This window comes from Rutilus rutilus, assembly GCF_951802725.1.
Source record: "Rutilus rutilus genome assembly, chromosome: 12".
Lineage (NCBI taxonomy): Eukaryota > Metazoa > Chordata > Actinopteri > Cypriniformes > Leuciscidae > Rutilus > Rutilus rutilus.
Window position 1 is genome coordinate 38,802,808 of NC_140217.1, and position 26,761 is coordinate 38,829,568.

The window sequence follows — 26,761 nt, forward strand, 5'->3', positions numbered from 1 at the left end:
ACCCTAACCCAGACTCTATAGTAAGTACATGTCGATACATGTCGTGTTTTAATGTGTATCTACACCAAATATAAACAGTATATTGAACATAAGCACAGAGAAAACAATGACGTGCTCTAGATATGATTAATCTGGTTACTGTTCTCAGACTCTGATCAACATCCACAGATACTTCAGCAAACTACAAATCAAAGTGACTGTGGCTTGAAGCACATCTCTGGACCAATGAGATTCGCTCCACTAGAAGGAAACTCTAGCGCCCCCTTGAGGTTTGTTACCACAACAAGAACTCGTCAGGGCGGCGCTCGCAATGTGGCGCCAGTAAAAACTATTTGGCTTTAAAAACTATTTTGAATTCAAACCTCAACTTAGTATGAAGTACCACAGGCATAAATGATGATTATGACTACAACTTCTCAACTATTAAACTTTGAGAAAATGCTAAAAGAGGAAAGAAAAACATATTTAAGCAACCATTTAACAATACAAAAGTGCTTTTAAAATTCAAGACAAAAAAAAATAAATATATATTTTTTTTTTTACTATTACTATTACATTCTAATAACATAAGGGTATTTTCTGTGAAGTCTACCTTTCTAATAATATACTAATGTTGTCCATATTTAAAAAAGATGATGCTCTTCTCTGTTATTTATTTTTATATGGCAACAATTATTTTTAATAGATAAAAAAAAAAAAATTGTTTTTGTCATTTTTTAAATGTATTTAGTTATTTTAGTACTTAACTTAAATTAAAATGACAAATGTTGCATTGCCATTTTTTAGTGCTGTCTGATTGATCAATCGCGAGTAATCACATCTAACGTAAAAGTTTGTAAATACACATACAGTACTGGTCAAAAGTTTGGAAACATTACTATTTTTAATGTTTTTGAAAATGGAAATCTTTTGTAAAAGAATACACACTACCATTCAAAAGTTTGGGGTCAGTAATATTGTCAGTAATGTCCAGACCTGAACCTCTGGAATGAGATCAAGAGGAGTCACAAGCAACCAAACTATTACTACTGTAGTTATTTCATTACTACAACAGCAATTTCTCACTAGCTATACATCAGCAGTGGAACGTGTACATTTACACACAAAACTGACCGCAACTTTAAGACGCCATCTTTATTTTTAGCTCAACTGTCACAGGATTGTGGGATATCAAAGGCCTTCAAAAACCGATCAGATGAAGGATCTCAGGAGACAGAAAGTGAAGCTTACATTGGATTCAGACGTGCCTTGATGATTTCCTTCATACCTTAGGATGAATGTGTCCTCCGAAAGCAACATTTTTAATCTTTCGGGTGCAGTCTAAGGCAACAGGCAGGTCAGTTTTCTATCAGGGTTGGATAATGTTGCCCATCCAGGTACTAGATCTTGAAGGAGTCCAATCCCTCTCTCCACAGACCCAAGAGCAACACTCGTCCTGTGAAAACCACAGACAATCCAGGCGGAGGGAAGCAGATCGCCTTTGTCATTTTGACATCCTTCTCTTCATGCTAATGTGCCTGATGTCAGAGGAATGCTAATCAGATTTACTGTCTGTCTGTGCCCTGCACTGAGCTATTCCCTTTAATCCTGATCTCAATAATGTCTTTCTTTCTCTCAATCGTTTTTACAGCTTTTGACTTGATGACAGTGAATGAATTATTTCGGCATAGTCATGCCAGAATTTACATAAAACTTAACCGCTGGACAACAGACACCAGCCGCCACATGGCCAGAACCATAACCGAATAAATGAGTTTAATATTATTATATATTGCTATTCTATCAGTTATGGTGTTGCATCACTTAGAAAATATAAGGTAAAACAGACAAACAATGAATGAATCAAGCCATATATTCTAGAGATCAGAATATCATAAACCTGAGAGCATCACTGGAGGTGGGTTTTGCAAGGGCAAACAACTCAGAAAATGTAATATTTCATAAAGAGCGCTTTTGTTTTCTATGCGACAACTGAAATGAAACAAAATGATGAAATGAAACAAAATGGCCAAGGCTGCTCGTATATCGGTTTCATTCATAAAACGTGTGTCAAGGTAAGATTACGGCTCACTTCTCCCAATAACAATCCAGCTGTGGTCTTAAAAAGCATGTTCCACTCCATTCCCCACCACGGCATCCATGAACAATAGCAAAACACAAACACTTCTGAGTCTGACTACACCAGAATCTGCCCTCTCATCCACTTCCATCCCTCTAATTACGAGCAGGAGAGTTTTGCGACTCAAGAGGCGTGTGTATAACACTTCTGAGCCGAGGAGCGAGTGAGATGTGTCCAATCAGCAGTTAGTCATTAAAAAGTGCTGTCGCCACAGAAACACAAGTTGAGGTGAAGTTTGGGGTCAGGATTTAATATCAGGCACATAATTAACGAAACAAGACAGAGTGAAACACATACTAACACAGAACATCCTATGGGAGAAAACGCCTTGTTGATGTGGTCAGAGGAGCATGGCCAGACTGATAGAAAGGCAACAATGACTAAAATAAACACTCGTTACAACCGAGGTCTGCAGAAGAGCATCTCTGAACGCTCAACACGTCCAAACTTGAAGCAAATGAGCTTCGGAAACAGAAGACACACTGGTGACACTCCTGTCTGCTGAGAACTAGTCGGCAGAAGATCTGGACTTTCATTGGCCACTGACTGCCCAGATTGGCGTCTGACTGACATGTAAAGCAATCAATCACTGTTTGTTTGGTTCCGGGTCATAAAAATGTAACTTATTGGACGTATTTCAAAGGGGTCATGACAAATTTGCCTTGATCTTTTGGTATATAAGAGGTCTTTGTACCATTAAAACTTCCTTCAAGTTTCACAGCTTAAGATGTCCTCCCCATAATGAACGAAGCATTTATTTAATCAAGCTCTAATTACAGCTCGTTGGGGATCCATGGTAAGAACGAAGTGACGTCACGGTACGAAGTGACGTACCAGTCGTTTGCATATGACCGCCTCCAGCGCAAGACAACTACGCCTCATTTCGCATCATCGCATCGTTGTCACGCCACAGGTGTTCAGTCGACGTGCAGCTATGGAAGGCCAAAAGGGCCAAAACGTGTGAAACTGCCGCGTTAACATGTAATTAACACGTAAATGATTGGACATTAGCACCACCTACTGGTTTGGTGCTCTTGCTCAAACACACAGAACCTAATTAGATTAAGCTTGTAAATAGCAGTTTTTAATGTGAAAATACATGTTGAACAATATGATTTATGTGATGCAGTGGCTACTGAGCCCAAGACAAATTTCTAATCAGAGTGATTCTCAAAATGTTCAAAAAATAATAAAATAATGATGTATGCTATTTATTTATGCTCATTGTCCATTTTATTTGTGCTTGTGCAAGATAGCCATACCAGCCAGTAAAGTTCCATGGTTTCCAATGTGCCAGCACGTAATTACGTGTTTACATGACAGTTTCACACGTTTTGGCCCTTTTGGTCTTCCATATGCAGCGAGTGGGTCTGTTTACAAGAAGATTGCGACGCCACGCAGATGTGCTGTTCCTGGCTGTGGACAAACAAGGTGTTTGAATACACTACCGAACGATCCAGACGTCAGGGAAAAATGGATGCAGTTTATTCTTTGTGGACGTCCCATCTTAAAACTACTATTAGCCAATGACGTTATTCAATCATAACAGTGGGCGTTAACACTGAACTCTTAAAGGGGAAACACCCCCAAAACAGACTGTTTGAATCAGAGGATGAGAAACAGGGTGGGAAAAGATCATAAATCACTAAAATTGAAAAGTTTTTTGTCCAAAAAACTATAGTAATACTATAATTGCACCTAAGGGAACATAATAAAACAAAAACATAAGCCACGTCATGACCCCTTTAAAGAGTCTGTGCCACAAACTTTGCTTAATTCACATACTTTTGAAAATCCATCGTTTAGTTGATCCTGGTTAGCGCTCATTGTCACAGTTGTGAACACAGTGGCTTGCTTTTCCCATTAGGGGGTTTGACATCACGGCATCTTTGTTTTCAGGCGGACGGTTAAAGAACGCGACACACGTTTCCTGGAAATCCTGTAGAATTAAACCAGATTCGAAACTCAGATTCGACTTCGAAACTCTGTGCGTTTCCCATTTTGTGTGCCATTTGCATCAGACCCTTCAGCCAACGGTCCGTGGCCGTGACGTCCGAAGCCGAGAACAAGCTCCAATTCATCTAGTTGTTTTTGCCAGATTAATAAAAAAAAGTATTAACCGACAGGACAAAAACAAATCCCTCCCTTTGTCGGATGAATTTCATTTGTGCATGTGAATGCATTGCTGTGAATAGGCCTCAACACTGACAGAAATCCCAAAAGAAAAGTTTTTTTTCTCATTAAAAGTTTGGGGTTGTGTTCAGCTGTACTGCAGAAACACATTTACCCACAAGCACTCCAACAGAAACTCCATAAACCTGAAGAAAACCTGCCGTTCCTGCTGCAATTTGATCAGGCAATCTTCTAGATGGGCACACTTAAACCTGTGAGCCCCACTGGAATACAAATGAAGCGTTCCTCACGTCCTGAAGAAAATCAGCACAATCCTATGACAGCTTCTGGAAGATTAGACCCACATAATACTGGGTCAAGAGTCATTTATCCATCAAGGCAACACTCTCAGCTTATACAAACCTTACCTTTGCAACCACATAGCAATGCCCTGGCAACATGGCAGCGAGTTTTGCAAACCATATTTATAAATGCTCTTTACATATCAACACAATATTTACATGCTACATCATAACGAACATCGTGATATTACCGTGGTACTTTTTTGTGTGAGATATTTCTGTATCTGGCAGGCTCAGGGTGTGTCAGTTAGTGAAAAGTGTCGCGTCGACACCGTGCGGGTTGAAATCAGTTCTCATTATCGAAGCTGTGGTGGCGTGTCAAGCGAGTGCGAACGCCTGAATCAACAGCGGTCACTCTTCGGCCCATAGACTCTGTGTTCAGTTTACTGGAGCAGGTGCGTAATCAAACCTCTTTAGTCCCGTGTGTATATGTGTGTGTGTTTGTGATTTCCCACGGGTGGCGAGGACCTCAGGTAAAGCGGCAGAGAGCAGATGAGACACAGCCTCAGGTGTCTCAGTCCCAGTGCGTACGCCACAGACCCCTGTGTGCTCGTCAACACCCGTCCAGCTGCAGGACCACATGTGAAACTGCTGGATAACGGATATGACAGACAGCTGATCTACTGACAGCTTGAAAAGTACCTGATTTTAAAGCAACAGCAAAGAACTTTTCCTCTTCGGTGCCCCTACAGGTTGGAAGCGGAATTGTCCATCACCGCTGTCGTGAATAATTTAGCCTACTGTCGCACGCACGCTCGCCGTTTATCCAGCACCGGCTTTGGAATGAACGATGTCCACAGACAAGGTAGAGTATGTTGAATGATTTTATGAAAGTATGATGTATTGCGATCAAAATAATGACTATTGTAACGCTTGCCGTAAAGCAAGTCAAATTTGTAGTTTCTTATGTCTCATTCGAACTACAGAAACGCGACCCGATCTGGCAAACTAGCATAGTGCGGTTATAGCAGATATAGGGCCGCAAAGCGAATCCAGAAGTCACGACCCTGTCACGACTTGATGAACCACTGATACGATTTTGGAAACATTATTTTAAGGTAAAAAATAATCTTTAGTGTTGCTTTAAAGGGATACGTCGCCAAATCCTGCAAATACTGGCATCATTTACTAATCACCCTCATGTTGTTTTTAAAACTGAAGAAGCATTTTTGATTTAACAGTACTTATATATATATAATATATGAAATTCAAAAATTATATTATATATAAATTAAGTAATCCATTTATATAATTTATTGATATATTTTAATATAATTATATATATATTTATAATATGAATGAAAGGTAAGTCATACATGTTTAAAACAACATGAGATTTAAAAATTGGCTGTCCAACAATTATTTATATTAAAAATAGTTTTAAGGTTTTAACTGTTTTGTATTTGAATATACTTTAAAATGTAATATATGAATTTTCAGCATCATTACTCCAGTCTTCAGAGTCACATGATCCTTCAGAAATCATTCTAATATGATGATGTGATAACATTTCTGATTATTATCAGTTGGTTACAACTGTGATTAATTTTCTGCAGGACTCAATGATAAATGGAGAGAGCTGCTGTAAACATGTTTCTCACTACAGTAATGAGAGTCTTTTGGCATGGGGGAAATGTTTAACTATCGTGAAAATAACGTTTTGATACAAAAACAGGTCATTTTCAAGCAAAATATAATTTTCTCAACATGTGAATGTATGTCCCAAACATTAACCAAACTGTACATGAACATAAGTGCATTTTGCATGCCGACAGAACTGACAAACGAACTGATGACCGCCGTCAGAGATGGAGAAGAGGAGACGAGAGGAGCTTGTAATAGTCTTCTCTCGCTTGGCTGCCCAAACAGGGGCTGACAGCGTTAATGTGACTTAGCTCAGACGGGGTGAATTATTAAAAACCACAGCAATGGCAGGGGAAGGAAAAGGGCAGCGAATATCACTGTCAGCCCAACACGGATTACTGTGTGTACATGAGCATGTTCAGAAATTGCACAAATAACTGCTCTGCGCCCCTGTCCCTTAGAGCTTGACATGAATTAGCATTTTTCCTGCGACTCGGATTGTGTGTGTGTGAGTGTGTGTGAGTGTGTTCATGTAGCGAGCGTTGGCTAGTGGTCTACAGAGAGCATATGGCAACTGTAACGACCACATGTCACCGCCCGCAACATCTGATAACCTCTCCTTATGAGGCATCGTACTTCATAGCTCATCTTACATTATCCTTGAGGAGAAAAATAACATTTCCCCTAATGCAATCAGCTTTCATTAATGTGACAAGACTGAAATATCTGCTGCGAATCAATCATCAACACAAGCAGTCATAGCAACACAACGTTAAAGGTGAAGTGTGCCATTTCTACACTACGCAGAACTAGATTTTGCACATGCAAAACTTGCTGTCATGAAGATGGATGGCTGCCAAACCGTTGCTAAGATGTGTTTTTTTTTTTGCATGTTGCTTTGTGATATGGATCAGGTCTCCCTTCAATGCAAGAGATATTTATGGCTATTTTAATGTCGGTCAAGACAAATCTTACATTTTGTGATGTCTGCATCACAAAACAGTGGTTGTTAAGGTTGTTATGAATACATAATGTTACAAGTTGAAATCTGTAGTGCAAGTATGGGCACTAGTAATAATGTTTTTTAACTTAAGATGTCGCCTAAAAAAACACTCTTATGCAAGAAGATCTTATTCTCAACAAGGCTGATAAAAAAACAGTAATATTGTAGCAATTTTAAATAGCAAGTTTCTCTTTGATTATATTTTAAAATGTAATAAATGATGCATAGCTGAATTTTCAGCATCATTACTCCAGACTTCAGTGTCACATGATCCTTCAGAAATCATTCTAATATGCTGATATGTTGCTCAAGAAACATTTATGATTATTATCACTGTCGAAAACAGTTGTACTGCTTCATATTTTTGTGGAAACCACAATATATATATATTTTTTCAGGATTCTTTAATGAATCGAAAGTTCAAAAGAACAACATTTATTTAAAAAATAATCTTTTGTAACATTATAAATGTCTTTACTGTCACTTCTGATCAATTTAATGCATCCTTGCTGAAATAATCTTACTGAGCCCAAGCGTTTGAACAGGAGTGTATATGCCACTTCAGATATAACTTCTGTGCCGTTTATGTGATGTAAAGAAAACTTTAGACTGAGAGAAAGAGTTCAAGAGCTGAATCCTGTCGACGTGATTGGTAATAAACGGACCCCCGTGATCGAGCGTGTGTGTGGGTACGCGGGGACATTTGATGAGCGGATTGACCCTCTCAAAATGGAGGCTGATTGGAGAGCAGATGCTTTGCAAGACGAGCTAATTAAGTTGAAGTCGCAGTGTGAAACAAGAGGAAGATTATCGCTCTCCTCGATCGTGTTGAGAGGACAAATCCAATTCCATCTCATTTCTCTATTTTACTCTCTTTCTCTCTCACTCGCTCTTCCTATACAGCCGAGCAATGATGTATTGCAGGGTTTAATCTTTATTAAGTTTTTGGTCATTTTGACGGCTGAAGTAGAGGAGGCCTCAGAGGAATTCTAATAGGAGATCTTTGTAACACACTAAATGTCTTGCACACGCTCAGTAGAGACTCTCTGCGCCAGAGAAAAATAATCACTGAATCAGAGTTGTTATTGTTAACAAAAACTGAAACTATTAAAAAAATGTGAAATAATAAACATAATAATACAAAATATAAGCAATCGATTAAAAACTTCAGGAAAAATTGGACAACTGGCAGCCTAATGAAATAAAATAACTTGAAGTGCTAAAATGACTAAAATCAAAAATGAAATAAAAATACAGCTAAATATGAAATATAAAAATTAAAAAATTTAAATAAAATTAAAAGTACAAAAATAATAATAAAATAAAAGCTAATTCAAAATTATTCATATATAGTACTATAACAGTATGTAAATACTATAACAGTAGCCTATATTAAAAATACTAAAATAATATTGCACTGATTCACCTTTGGAGTAATTCGAAACAAAAAAACGAATGCCTTTGAATTTAAATGTTATATGATTATTTGGGAACTGTAAGACTAGTTATGAAATAAAATTGTACTCGTGCACTTGTTTTATCAACTTTCACAAAACCTTAAAGGGGTCATAAAATGGTACATGCACTTTTACAAGTTGATTGTACTGAAATGTGTGTTGGCAGTGCCTGTACACAACCATCATATAATGATAAAAATCCATCCAGTGTTTTTTTTTTTTATCTTCTTATATGTTTTCCCCCGTCTCAAATCAAGCCGTTCGATTTTGTGATGTCACACGGTCAGACGCCCCTCCCACGATTGTTGATTGACAGCAGCGTTTCAACACAGACCCGCCCTCGCTCGTGAGCGAGCTGTCAATCATAGTCCGCGCGTCATTGTTGATACGCTGGAGCACTGTCTATGAGCAGAATGGCATCTAAGCGATTGTGGTGTTCTGGTGTTCCACGACGTTCTCAATATAATTCATAATCCCACGTTTATAATGAACAACGCGTTATGGTTATAGTGTTATTGTGTTACAAACTGTGTATGGACAGAACAGAGGGGCGGGGTGAGCAAAGCTCATTATCATTTAAAGACACATGCACTTAAACGGCGTGCTGAAAACAGAGCTGTTTTTGACCAGGTAAAATGAGTGTTTTCTTACAATACTAATGAGAATTTTTAATTAAAGTATATTACAGACTTTTAATTTAGACCCTAAAGAATCATATTAGCTTGTACAAAAATGGCATTATATGACCCCTTTAACACGACTCCACTTTCAATTTCACAACTAGTGCACCAACACTCACAGAAATTGTGAATTTTGTTACAGTCCTTTAATACCATACACAAAAAGTTAGAAGCAATTTTGCAAACTGAATCAAGATTGCAATCAGGAAAAGTTAAACTGAATCAAGCGACTGGGAAACTGACCGGGAAAGGCCAGCGCCGTGAGGGAGGTTACGAGCATGACCGAGGCGAATCTCTAATGAGCGCGCTCAGTCCGGGATGCCGAGGGACTAAGGGAGATCAGGTCACAGGTCAAAACAGAGCTGACAGCTGTCATTTACACTCCAGATCTCGCTGTCTGGCAGAAGCTAATTAATGTTTAACCGTAGCAATTGAAAACTAGACAAAAATGTGTGAAGCAAAACGATATCCGTTGCTTTGAGAGCGTGCCGAGAGCATGCATGTGTACCTGGACAGGTTTCTTGCGCGAGCCCTCGTTGTTTTCCGCCTCCTCATGTTCTTTGCTGCCCTGCGGCAGGTTTGAGTAGTTGGCGAGACTGCTGAGAAGAGACGATACCATGGGAATTGTGTCCATCTCGTCCTGTAGAGCAAACACACGCACATACAGAACACATATTGTGAGCATTAAATAATTCACTCGTGATGATCTGAACATCATCTGAAATGTCATGTTTACATTTACAGATTACAAATGACAAGCCCAGAGGACAATTTATTGCTCAGAATTGAATTTTCTAATAGCTAATGAAACTCTCAGTAGAGCTTTATTTAAGATGCATCATCTGAAATGGAGGAAAAGTAAAAACAGAAACAACTAAGTCAGTAGTTGTCATACAGCAAGAGCAGCTCAGGTCATTTGATCGAGGCAGAATTTGATGAGAAATGTTGAATTTGATGAGAAGCTGCCGTAACGATTTAGTGACAAAGTAAAATGTGTTTACGGCACATTTGATAAAATTCAGTAGGTCATCCATGCAAACCAAAAATATATGCATACTGTGCATTTAAATTAGTCAGCTTGCATACATTGGGCTTCACAAACATCTTGAATTTACATGTATACATTCAGTGTATCACAGAAAAAATATTTCGCACTGAAATTATTTTTTTGTGGTCTTTATTGCAATCTATCCATCCATCCATCTATCCATCTATCCATCCATCCATCCATCCATCCATCCATCCATCCATCCATCCATACATACATACATATATATATATATATCCTTCAGCTGGACTAACATTTTCCGTTGACAAGCTGACAAGATTTTAGGTTAAAATGCATATGAATGCACTTTATAATTTAGCTCATATAACATTTGAATCACCTAATCACTTAAATAGTCAACTAATTAATATGAGGCCACAGAAAGGCAGTTTAAAATAGTTTTAGATGCAGTATAGCATGTGTTTTGTGCTTCTTTTGGACCGAAGGCTCTTGCATGCTGTTATCATCCACCTGCAGAGATCAATGTCCCGGGGACTTCCTGCCCTTCAAACGTTAATTATGCTTATTAATTACTGTCAGACTCTTTTATTCCATTAATCACTATAGTTTGCGTGCCTGTGCCTCACTGTCTAGCTCTAATGAGAGTTGAAATGTGCCGCCGTTGCATGCTTATAATTGAACGTGCGTGCATGAGCTCATGTGTACCTCGAACAGGGCCATGTTCTTGCCGTCATGTTGCTGGTTTTTCTCTGGGTCGGTGCTGTTGATGAATGGACTGCTCTCCTTGGGGTTCCCATCTCCTGTTAGCAAAAAAACACATAAATCATCAGCGTGACAGCAGACGCCACGCAACTCCAGAGGGCTTCACGGGCAAAAAGCTGCTGAAACCATTCCAGCACTTTACATTTTAGATGCACAAAAGGTAAAACATGTTTATTGCATATTTCAGGTCATGCATACCAAAAACAAAGATGAAAAACAACTTGAATTCAAATTTATGCATCCAGCAGATGCTTTCATCCAAAAGCGACTTTCACTGCATTCAAAATATACAGGTCATGCATTCCCTAGGAATCAAAATGATATTGCCATAATGTTCTACTGTTTGAGTTGCCATTCATTTACATCATCCTTTATTGATAATTCACACTGAGATCTTTAAATAGAAAATGTGTTAATTGCAATTGTTGAGATCTCTTCTGAAACTCTAGAAAAGACACAAGCCAAAGTCTCCATTTGCTCACATGTAACGCCATTGCCACTCGGAGACTTACAGGTAAAATAAAATCTCATTTGAGACTTTTCAAAGACCTTCGTTCAGCTGGACTAACATTTTTCTTTCTTGATAATTCACACTGAGATCCTTAAATAGCAAATTGATAATTCTAGTAAAACAGTAATATTACTTTGTAAAGACACTAGCAGCGACACAGGTGGACTGTTTGAGGTGACCTGTGTCTGTACAGGTAAGATGGTTTCCTTTACTGGTGTGTTCATTCACCTGGGATCCTGGATCAGAGGGCATCTATTTTTAGGGCCTGGATGGCAGGGTTCGAGTGGAGATTGGGTGTCTGTAGATTCGCTAACACCACAGGAGAGGAATTTTAAAGAGGTGTTCTGCACACACACCAGTTTAAAAGTGGTTAGATAACATTACTTGCATTTGGATCAGGTTTGCATTTTTCTAATGTCATATGCATGGATGCATGGATTCATTTGTTCTGCACTGGTCATTCTCACCATACAATGCAAAACTGATACATCCAATTTTCCATTTAAGCCTTTTACTGTATCTGACATTAAGTCGCCAGTTTCTCTACTCAGAAAAATCAAAGTCCTGATTACAGGTTAGTCATCCCATTCCAATCGGATCTCTCCAGCGGTCATTCCCAGTGTGCGAGCGGACAGCTGATCTCATGCGCTCTGAAGCCTCTGCTTGCTGTCATCGCCTGAGTGACGCTTCGGCCTCTGGAGGATTTCAGGATGGCTGTCAGTCTGTCACGCTGCATGAGTTAAATCACACTGTTCCACGGACTTGTGCTTACATTACAATGACAGTCTGTGAGGCCGGAGGGAATATAGATTTTTTTTTTCCTACTAAATATACCTAGGGATTGACCATCACAAATAATGACCATAGAATGACAAAAAGTAAATATACATAAAACACAATCTGTGTTAATGTGTCGTAACCAAATGCAACAGGTCATATGGACCACTTTTATGGTCACATTATGCCTTCACTGTTACACTAAATATCTTCTTTAGTTAAACTTTAAATTATAGAATACAGAATGAATTAAAACAGACAAACTAGAGTACAATATAGTCTTCATAAAAATGGATGCCGAGTTATATGACTGATAGATAGATAAAACGATAGATAGACCGACAGACAGATAGAAAGAGCGATAGATAGATAGATAGATAGGACGATATATAGAATAATAGAACGATAGATAGATAGATAGATAGATAGATAGATAGATAGATAGATAGATAGATAGATAGATAGATAGATAGATAGATAGGACGATATATAGAATAATAGAACGATAGATAGATAGATAGATAGATAGATAGATAGATAGATAGATAGATAGATAGATAGATAGATAGGACGACATATAGAATAATAGAACGATAGATAGATAGAACGATAGATAGATAGATAGATAGATAGATAGATAGGACGATATATAGAATAATAGAACGATAGATAGAATGACAGAATGATAGATAGATAGATAGATAGATAGATAGATAGATAGAATGATAGATGGATGGATAGACAGAATGATAGATGGATAGACAGAATAACAGATGGATAGATAGATGGATAGACAGAATGATAGATGGATAGATAGATAGACAGAATGATAGATGGATGGATAGACAGAATGATAGATGGATAGACAGAATGACAGATAGATAGATAGACAGAATGATAGATGGATGGATAGACAGAATGACAGATAGATAGATAGACAGAATGATAGATGGATGGATAGATGGATGGATAGACAGAATGATAGATGGATGGATAGACAGAATGATAGATAGATGGATAGACAGAATGATAGATGGATGGATAGACAGAATGATAGATAGATGGATAGACAGAATGACAGATAGATAGATAGACAGAATGATAGATGGATGGATAGATGGATGGATAGACAGAATGATAGATGGATGGATAGACAGAATGATAGATAGATGGATAGACAGAATGATAGATGGATGGATAGACAGAATGATAGATAGATGGATAGACAGAATGATAGATAGATAGATAGATAGATAGACAGAATGATAGATGGATGGATAGACAGAATGATAGATGATAGATAGACAGAATGATAGATGATAGATAGACAGAATGATAGATGATAGATAGACAGAATGATAGATGATAGATAGACAGAATATTAGATGATAGATAGACAGAATGATAGATGGATGGATAGACAGAATGATAGATGGATGGATAGACAGAATGACAGATGGATGGATAGACAGAATGATAGATGGACAGACAGATGATATCACTGCATCAGTGTTACTCATCCTAATCACTTAAACGTGTCATCATAAAAATGGATCTGAATGTTAATTGTGAGTGGATGTAACCGCGTGTTCCAGCTGTCGAACACTTCACATCACACACGTTCTCCTCAGTAATTACAGAGGAGTGTTGTCATTAGCGGAGGTGATGTCATTCACTTCATCAGTGTGAAGCATGGAGAACTTTTCCCCTGAAGTGAAGCGCATTTGTTACGGAACGTTACGGACGGTCACGGATCTGAATCCAGCGTTATCGCATTCAGTCCTTTCCGATCACGCATACACTGTAGTGACGAGATGCTGTGATGAATGGGTGTTATATGAACTTGTGTGTGACAGAAAGAGACTCGATGTCAGATTTAATCTTTCTTCCTCACACACCACACTAAGTGAAACCTCTGTGGAGTCTGGAAACAGCTGATTAAATCCAGAAAATAACACTCTCGTTTATCTGCATTGGTCACGTTCGCTGGCTTTTCCATGAAAAAGAACTGACACTTGGGATTGGGTCCAGAAAACAAACACAGATAAACCAAACTAATCCCAGAATTCAGCGGCCGGCCCTGTCTGACAGATTTAAGACCCAGTGCTGTGATGGTGCCGTGAAATCTTGTCTTTTCATTGGCTCAAATATTGTGACACATTGTCAAGGATTCATCAGTGTTGGTCACACGGACAATGTTTCCCAGGGGCCTAAAAATAGCAAAGACTGGCAAAACCTCAAAGCAGTCTCAGACTCAGACATCGCACAGAGAGTGCACACAAAAATAGCACAAGCCTTCTCAAAACTTACCATCTGATTGGTTGGCTTCATTCAATTTCATAGTATACAGTTTTTGCCAATTTCCAGGTCCAAGACACTATAGACAACATTTACACATTTGGCAGCCTTTTTTTGATCCGAAGCAGCTGATGATGCATTCAGACTAGCGTGTACCTCAGTGTTGATCGCTCCATGTTTCAGCAGCTACAGGAGCCTGACAAAAAATTGATGGGGAAAGAACTTGCCGTTTCAAACAATTTTTCCAAAATTCCTTATTTTGTGTAGCCCAGTCATACAGGTTTGGAACGACAGGGTGAGCGAAATGATGACAGTATTTCTATTTTTGGGTGAACTGTCCCTTTAAATGCATTTAAACATCTAGAGATGTCAATTAAAAAATAAAATAAAATTAATGATCAATTAATACATTACTTGCGAAATGCAGGTAAAGAAATCCAAATGCATGTAGCCAAAAAAGAATAAATGCAATTTTAAATATAATTGTATAATTATGTATAATAATATTTATATTACTATTAATAATATCTAAATGATTTTCATTTACTTTAAAATTAAATTCAAATATTTTAATGTTAATATTTTAATGTTAATGTTAATAATTTGTATTATTTATTATTTAAATAACATTACTAAATACATAATAAATATTAAATAATTTACACTTAAAATTGGGGGTGGGGCGTTGAAATGAATGGTTAATTAATTAATTAATTGTTAATAGTAATCCTGCAAACATGCATGTGGAATAATCCAAATGCTTTGTGCATGTAGCCTAAAATATAAAAATATTACTTTAAATATAATTGCTACACTATGCCTCATTCATAATATTTATATAGCCAATTTTATAATATATAAATTATATTAATTTAGTTGAAATTAAACTAATACAAAAGTGTAATAAAACACTTTATGCAAGATATGCAATTAATTACTTGATAACGTAATAAAGCATATGCTCATGCTTTGTGCATGTAGCCTAAAAATAAAATAAATATATAATATTAATAAAATAAAATAAAAATAAAATTTTAAATAAAATTGTATAACTATGCCTCATATTAATAATAATATTTTATAATATAAAAATTATATTATTAGTTTAATTTAGATTAAGTTCAAACAAAAATATTTATATTATAAATAATTTAAAATTATTATCTTTTTTTAATTTTTATTTAAACTTAAAATTGTGGTGGCATTCAAAATATGATCACTTAATGACTTGAAAGCAGAACATGTAATTGTAATTAATCAAAACATTGTAATTAAAATTAATAAAATTGTATAACTATGCCTCATATTAATTATAGCCTAATATTTTATAATATTAAAAATGATATTATATTATTAGTGTAATTTAGATTAAGTTCAAACTAAAAAAAATTATATTATAAATTATTTTAAATGATTATCTTTTTATTTATTTATTTAAACTTAAAATTGTGGTGGCATTCAACCGTACTCATAAATATGATCACTTAATGACTTGAAAGCAGAACATGCTGTAAAATAAGCTGGAAAAAGCCATCCACAAAAGTGCGGCGTGACCTCCAGCCAAGATCAACAAAAGCTTTCAGCAGGAACGAGCTCGCCATAGCAGGACCGGGCCTAGCGTCTCTATCGTGAGGTTTATATGTTTCTCCGACACTAGCAGGGGATGAGAACAGAGACAGCGCACACCGCGCACAGCAGAGCCGCCATCTGCTGCCCTTGACTGCTGATCCCACACTAGTTTGATCTTCCTCTCATTACATTTGGAGAAGCTCTGGTCCCGAAGGAGCGCTAATGCACAAATCTGTCCAAAACATCTCTTGGGTTTGTGCTCCGGCGTTCAGAGTAACAGCGTCTGCGAGCGTTAATAAGACGTGCCGCTGTGGAGGCCGGTCGAGGAGAACCACGTGCATCTGACCTGTGCAGATACATCCATGTTTCATCGCTTTAGAGATGTTTTGTGACAAACGGCTGCACACTTCAACTCACAGATAATGATTCACGTCGCAGAGGTGGTCCAAACCTCTTACAGGGCCAAAGAGTGGGAGCTTGAGGAGGACGTGAGAAACTACACTTCTACACCGTCTGGGAATGTGAGTGGTTTATGTGTGTGCAAAACTCTCCGCCTTGATGATAGTGTTTCGAGTGCTTACTTACTAAACAGCCCACCTGCGGGTCTCTAGGCGATTCTGGCTCGGTGATATATAGGAAAAAGCATCATTTATTTGCAATGATTTGTAAATTCAAGCAACATTGTGAAGAAAAAGTCTTTGATTTCACTTCAGAAAGAAATACATCCGTCAGTTCACTGCTGTGAATCAGTTCAAACGAGTTCAAACGAATCAATGTCAATGAATTGACTCTTATTCACGCTTAATTTACAGTATCATTCAAAAAAGCCCCCATGTGGAGTTTAGAATAATGTGGGGAAAAAAGAAAGAAATTAAAAAGACACACACACACACTCACCCGCGCGCACACACACGCACTCACACACGCACACACACTTAGTGATTCCTCTGCTGAAAACAACCTTTTTAGCCATTCCAAAGTAAAAACAGTAATATTGTAAAATGTTATTATAATTTAAAATAACTGTTTTCAATGTGAATATATTTTAAGATTAAGTAATTAAGCAATTATTCCTGTGATCAAAGCTGAATTTTCAGCATCATTACTCCAGTCTTCAGTGTCACATGATCCTCCAGAAATCATTCTAATATGAGGATTTAATGCTCAAGAAACATTTATGATTATTATCAATGTTGACAACAGTTGTGTTGCTTCATATTTTTATGGAAACCATGATTTTGTTCGTTAATGTCACTTTGCATCCACCTTGCTTTAAAAAAAAAAAAAGAACAAAATCTTACGGACCCCAGACTTTTAAATAGCAGTGTGTATATACTGAATACTGTCAAAATAATACAGAATAGTTTTAGCTATATCGCTGAGCTCAAACACAAACGCTGCAGGACGAGTCGAACGCTGAAGTTTATTACTTAGTGTTAGAGTTAGTACTCTAACGATGAGTAACAGTAATAGTGACGCTTGTCTTAGCAAACAACCCTAATGAGACGAAATGAGACGAAACGAGAGGAGACGAGAAGGTTTTGGAGAGGAGGAACGGTTCCGAAGGGCTCGCTGTTGGCTCATCAGGTCTGATTGAAGTGGGCTGTTGAATTATCTTGTCGGGTCGAGACAGCGGTGGAAACACTGCAGGTGTTTGGCACCACAAATTAAAGACTCTCACACACACACACACACACACCGCCCTGAGGACTGACCTCTGCTTCAGCCTGTCGCAGGTAACAGCGATTACTCTTCTGAGCCGATGACACAAGTCTATCTTTGACTCTCTTCATTTTTTACCTCTACAAACATCAACACTGTCTCTTCTGGTAATTGCTGACAGCTCTGACGTTCTCACAGAGTAAAAAAGAAGAAAATATACTGAGAGAAAAAAAGTGAAGGCAGAAACACACCTCAAAGAGCATTGGAAAAAGTGTGACAAAGACAAACAAGAAGAAGTGTGACATCCGCTCTAAGGAACAAAAGCAGAGAAACACTGAGTGGTTTATAGTCAATACTTTTGCACAGATTTAACATCCAGACACATACTGTCATAAATATTGATCAAATTACAACACTCTCCATTTATTATAACCAATTTCTGTGGGGTTTTATGCTGCCTTCAACTCATGTTTTATATTACAATATTATATTTATGAGAAGAGCACACATGAACAACAGCAAAAGGCATAATTACCTTTGAGTCCTATTCAAGAAAATCTCTACAGCAGAAGCTTTTTGCTGTTTATCAAGTTTCAATTGAGACTGTTGACAGTCAAATGTAGTTTCTATGCATTTTGTGCTCTGTTGACGAAGCATAGCATGCAATTTTTCTCATTTAGGTGATTTATGATGCAAATTATTTGAACAACATTCCCCATTATTCTCTGTTGCAACGATAAAATATATATGGGTTACATTAAATTACTTTAGATGATTCGAAGTCGTAGAGTTTAGATGATTCTAGAAGTCGTTGCATGTCATGTCGTCGTTGCGATTTCTGAACTTGGAAGTTGTCGCTTCCTTAAAGTGCCCCTATTATGCTATTTTAAAGGTTGCTCATTTGTTTTGGAGTCTTCTACAATAGGTTTACATGCATCCAAAGTCAAAAAACACTTTTTCTCATAATAGCCATTGCACATCACCTCATTCCTCAAAGAGCCTGAAAATGGTCTTTTCAAAGATTCAGTCTCTTTAACTTAGCCCCTCCTTTCCACAGGCCTACTCTGCTCTGATTGGTCAGATGTTCCAGTCTGTTGTGATTGGATTACTCTGTAACTGGCTTACTCTGGTCTGATTGGTCAGATGGCCCATTCTATTGTGATTGGCTTACTCTGCTCTGATTGGTCAGATGCCCCAGTCTGTTGTGACTGGCTTACTCTGCTCTGATTGGTCAGATGTCCCAGTCTGTTGTGATTGGCTTACTCTGCTCTGATTGGTCAGATGGCCCAGTCTGTTGTGATTGGTCGATACAGTGCGTGTTGGAAACTAAATGACCATTACCATATCTATAGTTCAGCTTCGTATCTTCCTCAGCACGGAAACACAGTGATACGAACAGTAACGATGGAATCGGTTTTACCGTATCAATGCGAGTCCTCATCCTTTTGAAGTGTGGCAAATTTGCAGCACAGAAAACAGCGTCTTCTCATCATGTCAACAACAAGAACCAAACTCTTCCAGTCTCAGCTACAACTATGTGTTACATTGTTACGAAGGTTTGTAACAGGAAGTAAGGACAGTAATTACTGACGAATCGTTTCAGCAGTTTAGAATCGATACTTTCTTTAAGGAGACAATATCTTTATCTGTCGTGCACTTTGATCTTTACACATATTTGATAAACACTGCATGAATGGTAATATTCAAAGAAAGCATAGGGGCACTTTAAAATACTTCAGTGCAGCATCAGGATTTCACATGCAAAAAGGTACTTAATGAAACTCCATAGGGAAATATAACGTTACAATCAATATATTTAAATGTATATTACCTGACAGGTAAATTTAGATCATATTTTACCAATCCAATCAGGTTGAAAACACTCACAGAGAATATATTTGTTTTTTCTCTGCATATGTGCATGAGTACAGTATATTTTTATGGCTTTATTTGTGTACTGATATTGGCCTCTTTGCTGGCAGATGTCTGCAGGTTAAGACTTACTGAGCGGCGGCTCTATTAAGCTTTTAAAAGCACCAATTTTCTGTGTGTGCATGTGTGTGTGTGTGTGTGCGTGCAGGGGTAAACGACACATTTTGTAATAAGGCTGGCACTTCAAAAGGACTGTTTGAACCCTGTGGAATGGCCTCGCCTCGCTTCCATTCATAGTCTTAACAATATCACCTTTTTGTGCCGAGACGAGGACGGAGCCTGACAGCCCGGGCGACCGCACAGATTTAAGATCAAACAGCTGGAAAATGAAGCCAATGAAGAATAAAGTTGCAGATTGAAATGTGCTGAATACATTTAGCTGCTCAAGAAATTCGATAGTCAAGCTGAAAAACCAGCCAACCAAGATAAATGTGCTACACATACAGAGAACTTCTAGCGATATGTCTAATATTATTATATTTCCACAAAGCCAATAAAGTTGCGTTGAATAAATTTCGCTTCATTTTTCAAGAATATTCAGTTTAAAACTGACTGGAACAGGCTTAACAGGTAAATGTGCAGCACGTTTAGCAAAGCTTGACTTTATTACAGGTTTGGGTTTTGGATAGGCATGCATTTTAACAATTTTAATCAAATATATTTTGTTTCTCTTACAATAAAGTAGTGGTATCATATTACAGTGCTTTGCAATCATTTGTATAGTATATTTTGAGTTAGACATGTTTTTCATGAGATTCACTCAGAAACACTATTGAAATGAACAAGCCACAAAGAAACATTGTTCCGGTTCGGCAGATGAATGCAAACTGTGCAGAAATACACAGATGTCTTGGGTTAGTATTTAGTTACGTACAAGAGACAGATGGTGAGGTAGATATTCTATTTACTGCTTATGTTCACTCTGTCACTGTTATCACCGACTGAACCGGCTGTAACGCACGAGCACAACACGGATAAATACAGTTTGATGTCATGCATCTCATGCATCATTCCTGTTTAATGCACTCACAAACACGTAAACACCTCAAATGGGAAGCAGCAGATTCTAACCTCTCCATTCCAAACCATGATGACACAGTTACTGGAGATTTTCTGACTAATTAATCAGGATTAACTACCTAATAGGATTTGTTCGAGATAGCATCTAACAATCAAGATAATATGGAGAAGGTAAAACTGCTGTGTGTAACCTAGATATGAATAACTCCTGAGCTCCAGCGCTGGCTGAAGAGATAACGGCAGATAACTTTACACCAGTGTCAGAGGCTCAGATCGTTCCCTTCTGTTTGAGGTTTAGCTAATTAGCTCTGAAACTCCAGTTAGATATTTTCTCAAAGCTTCCGACTGCTGACATCACCGAAATGTAAGACTCTGCTAGCCCAAGGCAAGCTCAATGAGGCCATGTGATGCCATTTTAAAAGGTCATTATTTGTTTATTGGGTTTAATAGAATAGGTTAGCATGCTTTAAAATGATTTTTCACATGCTGTATTATTGCAGCACTTCTATTCTGGTCTGGATTCTACAAAGCCCCTCCTTCTGAAAAGCCAGTGCTCTGATTGGCCAGCAGACCCAGTGCGTTGTGATTGGCTAAAAACCTCAAGTGCGTGTTGGAAATGTTACCATAATTGTGAGCTTCAGCTTCTAAGGCTTCTAGAGCAATTGCAAACACAAACAGTTAACGTAATCGGTTTTACCGTTTCAGATTCTGAAAATGCAGTGATATTTTGTTTATGCTTTGCTGGCCTCAGATATTACACTGACACCTATTGATGTGGATGCAGAATGAAGCAAACATTTTCACCTTGATTTAGCTCAAATTAGATTGACTACAGACTTCATCTCAAGAGAATGGACAAACAAAATGTATTTGCGTAATTACATGTTTCTGGTCTTAATAAACAGCGGATCTCGGAAGATAAGCGGGGCTTGGCTTGATTAGTATTTGGTCAGATGGATGTTCCTGGTCACAATTTATCAGTGCACATCAGTCCAAAGAAAGAAATTAATCAAACACTTCACCAACTGCAATTCCTGAAGGATAAAATCCTGTCCTTTCTTTTTTTTCCCCACTTTTTGGAATTCCGTCACATTATAGAATGTTGTGAGAGTTGTAATTACATTTCCTGTCCACTTTTGATCTAAAAAGACAGGATTTCCCACATTTCTAAGAAAGAAGAGTTTAAGTATCGAGGTAATGGACTTGTGTGACGTCCTGTCCAGCTGAAACCATCTTTCATCAGATTCATTATTATGCATTCCATCACTGGTTTCCTGCTTATTTTACAGGTAATAACAAACAGGCACTCCAGAACACAGACACACACACAAAACAGAATCAAATCAAAGGGAGACATCACAGATAGGACATGCGGCTTACAGAGGACACACACACGCACGCACGCACGCACGCACGCACACACGCACACACGCACACACACACACACAATGAAACAGACAAAGATAAAAAGAAAAAACAAACAAGGATCAATGACGTGATGCTAATTTTATTTGTTTTGTGTCCAGAACTGAGCAACTTATTCAAATGTCTTAGGTGGTAACTGTCCCACTCCCAGGATTGTAATAACATGATAATAAGGCTTATTTATAGGGTGATATTCTTGTAAAAAAAAAAAAAAAGGCATTTGACAAAATCAGAACCTTAAAGATACAATAATAAAGCAGATTTAAATTACGAGTATAATTTTTTTTATATATATACTATCTCAAAAGTCATTTTGTTGTCATGTGACAAAAACCATGTGCAAAGAGTGCATTTCTGAATATTTTTTTTCTTTTCATCATCTCAGATCCATCATCTATTTGTCATTGACCCGTACATGGAAATACAACACACACAGAAACGATGTGAACTTACATGGAACTTTTCTTACAAAGAAAAGTCCAAGACAGTGAAGAACACATGACGACACATAGCCACACACACGTCACAGTGTTTTGCGTGAACACACACACACACACACACACACACACACACACCGGCAGCAGTCTGCCCGTCTCTCACCTTTCTTGGGTGGACAGGTGGTGTTGACCACTGGAGAAAAACGCACACAACACATGACTTTAGAAAACATCATCATGCAACATTCATCTACACCAGGGGTGTCCAATCCTGCTCCTGCGGGGCCACAGTCCGCCATAATTCAGTTAAACTAACTCACCTGAACCAGATACTCAAGGGCTGTGTCCAAAATCCCTATTCCCTACATTAGTCCACTTACAGGTGAAACTCGAAAAATTAGAATATCGTGCAAAAGTTCATGTATTTCAGTAATTCAAATTAAAAGGTGAAACTAATATATTTAGTATATATAACTTTATACATATGCATGATTATACTTTTCAGAGGGCCGACATTTCTGTATTTAAAATCCTTTTTTAAAATTGATTTCATGTAATATTCAAATTTTCTGAGATTTTGAATTTGGGGTTTTCATAAGCTGCAAGCCATAATCATCAAAATCATAACTTTTGCACGATATTCAAAATTTTCGAGTTGGGAGTGAATTCGGACACTGAGTGCGTCGGAAGCGCTGCTTGCTGTTTAATAATCAGTTGAAGCTTAGTAAACTGGCAGCTCTAGTAGTGATGAAAAAATTTATCTCGAACTATGTATAAACCTGTTTTTTTTTTGTAATTTAGTGTTTTTTATTTTTGAGAAAGCATACAGAATATTTTGCAATAAAAGAAAGAAAACGTATTCGACTACTATTGCCCCTCTAACCTCCCCCCTTTAATTAAACAATTGAATAATTAATTAAAAAGGAATTTATACCTGTATATTACGCTCTAGCCACATTGGACCAGAGGTTTAAAAAATGGATGATTCAATGCGGGCGCCATCTTCTGGTCAGACGTGGGAATTCATTCAGCGCGTGACTTTCACAGTGCATTATGGGTATTCTGTAGCCGTTGAGCGTACATCGATTGTACACTCGTCATTGCGGTGCATTGTGGGATTGAATGAGTGCACTTAATAATGTCCACAATGGTTTCGCACACCACTACAAATGGCTGTTCCCTCAAATAGTGCCCTGTTTAAGGGTATAGGGGGTGATTTAGGACACAGCCCAGGTCTCAGTAGGGATACTAGAAACTTCCAGGTACGTGCTGAAGCAAGTCGGAGCTGAACTCTGCAGGACAGTGGCCCTCCAGGAGCAGGTTTGGACACCCCTGCTCGACACACATCAATCAAAGGACAAAACAATTATTATGGAAATAAAGACACACATTACTGTTAAATCATAAGGCTTATTTGTATAGGGCTGAAATGACTAGCACCAATTTCCCGAGTGTATGTGATAGACCATATACATCTGAATGACAGGGTCATGACCTGCATGTAAATTAATAAACGGACAACATAAGCAAACTTCAACACAGTTTAAACAGACATGTGCAAATCAAATATAAAGACACTTGCATGCTAAATAAAATCTTAAAACATCAACCTCAACATCAACCATTTTAAAAGGACTGAGTAATATGTGTTCAATTTGCCTAAATTACAAATGTCAACAATAACTGTTGCAGTTAAGTGTATTTGCATTATAATGCAAACAAAAATATCAGTATGCTCGCATGTGCTCGCTGAAAAAGAGTGCTGGAGATGATTTATGCATATTAATGCACATATTAATGATCACACATCTGTATTAATCATTAAATCATTAAATACAAACGACAGAGGAGAAATGTCTTCCATCTCATGTGAGAAGGAACCATCATTTGGACCAATCAGGTAGATTAAACATATTTAATGCAAAACGTTTGAATTAATTTACCTCTACACGTTTAAAAACACACAAAAATTTAGACTTTGTGAACATTTATGAATGATGAGATAAATTAATTGCTGAATTGGGGTTTCGAAACAATTCATTGAAACATTGTTATAGTTAACTTAATCTAAAAGCATTAAAAATGGTTTTCGGTATTTGAAATAAAGTTGAAAATATATATAAATATATTCGATGAAAAACGAAAAAAAAAAAACAGTTATAGTTGAAGTGCTAAAATGATTAAAAATAGACTAAAACTGAAATAAAAAATAAATGAAAGCTAAATAGAAATATAAAAAACAAATAAACGTGACAAATAAATTGCATACAATTGCTAAAGCATACAACCTTTCTTGCCTTGTCTGAAAAAGGTTTAAATTGAAGTACTAAATTAATATACTGAAAATATTATTAAATAGAAGTATAAAACAACTAAAAACTAATAAACATGACAAAAGCACAAAGAAATGACTAAAACATCAACTCATATTTAAATAAGTGAAATAGTGCATTGAAATGATTGGTGGAAATTAACCAGTAGGACAAAACTAGTGTGTTTGTATGGTCTTTAAATGACATAATTAGTCAAACAAAATAGAAATGCTTTTTTTTTTCATTTCCCAAAATAATTGTGATATTTGCAGTGTCGCTAAAATCATCACTACGGTCTTAAAGGGTTAGTTCACCCAAAAAATGAAAACTCTGTCAGTAATTACTCTCCCTCATGTTGTTCCAACCCCGTAAGACTTTTGTTCATCTTCGGGAAACACAAATTAAGATATTTTTTATTAATTCTGAGAGCTGGATCACTCCTACATAAGCTGCTACACTCTCAGAAAAAAAGGTACAAAAGCTGTCACTGGGACAGTACCCTTCAAAAGGGTTCTAATATGTACCATTTAGGTACTAATATGTACACGTTTGGTACCAATATGTACCTTTGAGGGACTTATATGCACTCTTTAGGTACAAAGGCGTACCTTTTGTAAAGGTACTGCCACAGTGACAGCTTTTGTACCTTTTTTTCTGAGAGTGTAGGTAATTGAAACTTGCTGGCCCAGAAAGTTAGTAAAGACATCGTTGGGTTGTCCGTCAGAACGTAGGCTCACTATTGGCCAGCATCACACGCATCACACACATGACCAGCGTCGGCCAATAGTGAGCCTCCGTTCTGACGTATACAACCCAGAAGCGCTGCGCTGTTACACTACGTGAACTCACTCAGAGAAACACAGAAGAACATGAAGAGTTTTTTGTGCACAAAAAGTATTCTCGTCGCTTGATAAACTTAAGGTTGAGCCACTGTGGTCACTTGGACTATTTTAACGATGTCTTTACTAACTTTCTGGGCCGCCAAGTTTCGATCCCACACTGTAAAAATGATTGCTGTGATTATCACAACTTAAAATTCAACATTAGAATAAGAAATGTGTTGTTTCAAGTTAAAAAAAGTATGCGTTTGTGCTTGACTTCAAATGTTAAGTTCAGTTAACTTTAGTTTAGTTTAGTTAAGTTGGATATTTAAGTTATCCCAACAAATTTTACGTTGTTATAACTAATAGCAGACATATTTCTTACAGTGCATAGAAGCCTATGTAGGAGTGATCCAGCTCTCAGATTTAATCAAACATATCTTAATTTGTGTTCCGAAGACGAACGAAAGTCTTACGGGGTTTGGAACAACATGAGGGAGAGTGATTACTGACAGAATTTTCATTTTTGGGTGAACTAACCCTTTAAATACTCGTTATATCACCCAGCTTAACACACTTTCAGAAGTGCCACAGAGTTGAAGTTCCCGGTGATTTGCTGTGGCAGTGATTCAGAGCTGCTTTATCTCAGACATCCTCAGAGAACATCACTCAGCTCTAGTGTACACTTCAGATCCTCCATCCCTCCTGCAGTCTGGCCTGACCGTTCTCAATATTCACTAGGGTCTTTGTGGTAATCAAGCGGCTCTCAGAAGCTGGGCTAATCTCCACAGTCCTGGTTTCTGGTCTCGTTCTCTCATTCACTCCAGGTAATGATAAAGGGAGCCGTCGCTGCTGTGCGTGTGCGTGCGTGTGTGAGTGAATGAACTCGAGTGCTCACATTAAACAGAG

General features: G+C 37.5%; 1 protein-coding gene across 6 annotated transcripts in view; it reads right to left on the reverse strand.

Annotated features, from left to right (window-relative positions):
- Positions 1-26,761, reverse strand: part of slc12a5a (solute carrier family 12 member 5a) — a 156,910-nt gene that overhangs the window by 38,677 nt on the left and 91,472 nt on the right. For all 6 annotated transcript variants that reach the window (XR_014629450.1, XR_014629451.1, XM_084426432.1 and 3 more), the window contains exons 2-3: positions 11,032-11,126; positions 9,826-9,957 (exon numbers count right to left, since the gene is read on the reverse strand). Coding sequence is in view for 4 of the 6 variants with exons in the window: in XM_084426432.1 (XP_084282558.1) it covers positions 9,826-9,957; positions 11,032-11,126 (227 nt within the window). In the remaining 2 variants the exon portion in view is untranslated. The remainder of the gene's footprint in view (positions 1-9,825; positions 9,958-11,031; positions 11,127-26,761) is intronic.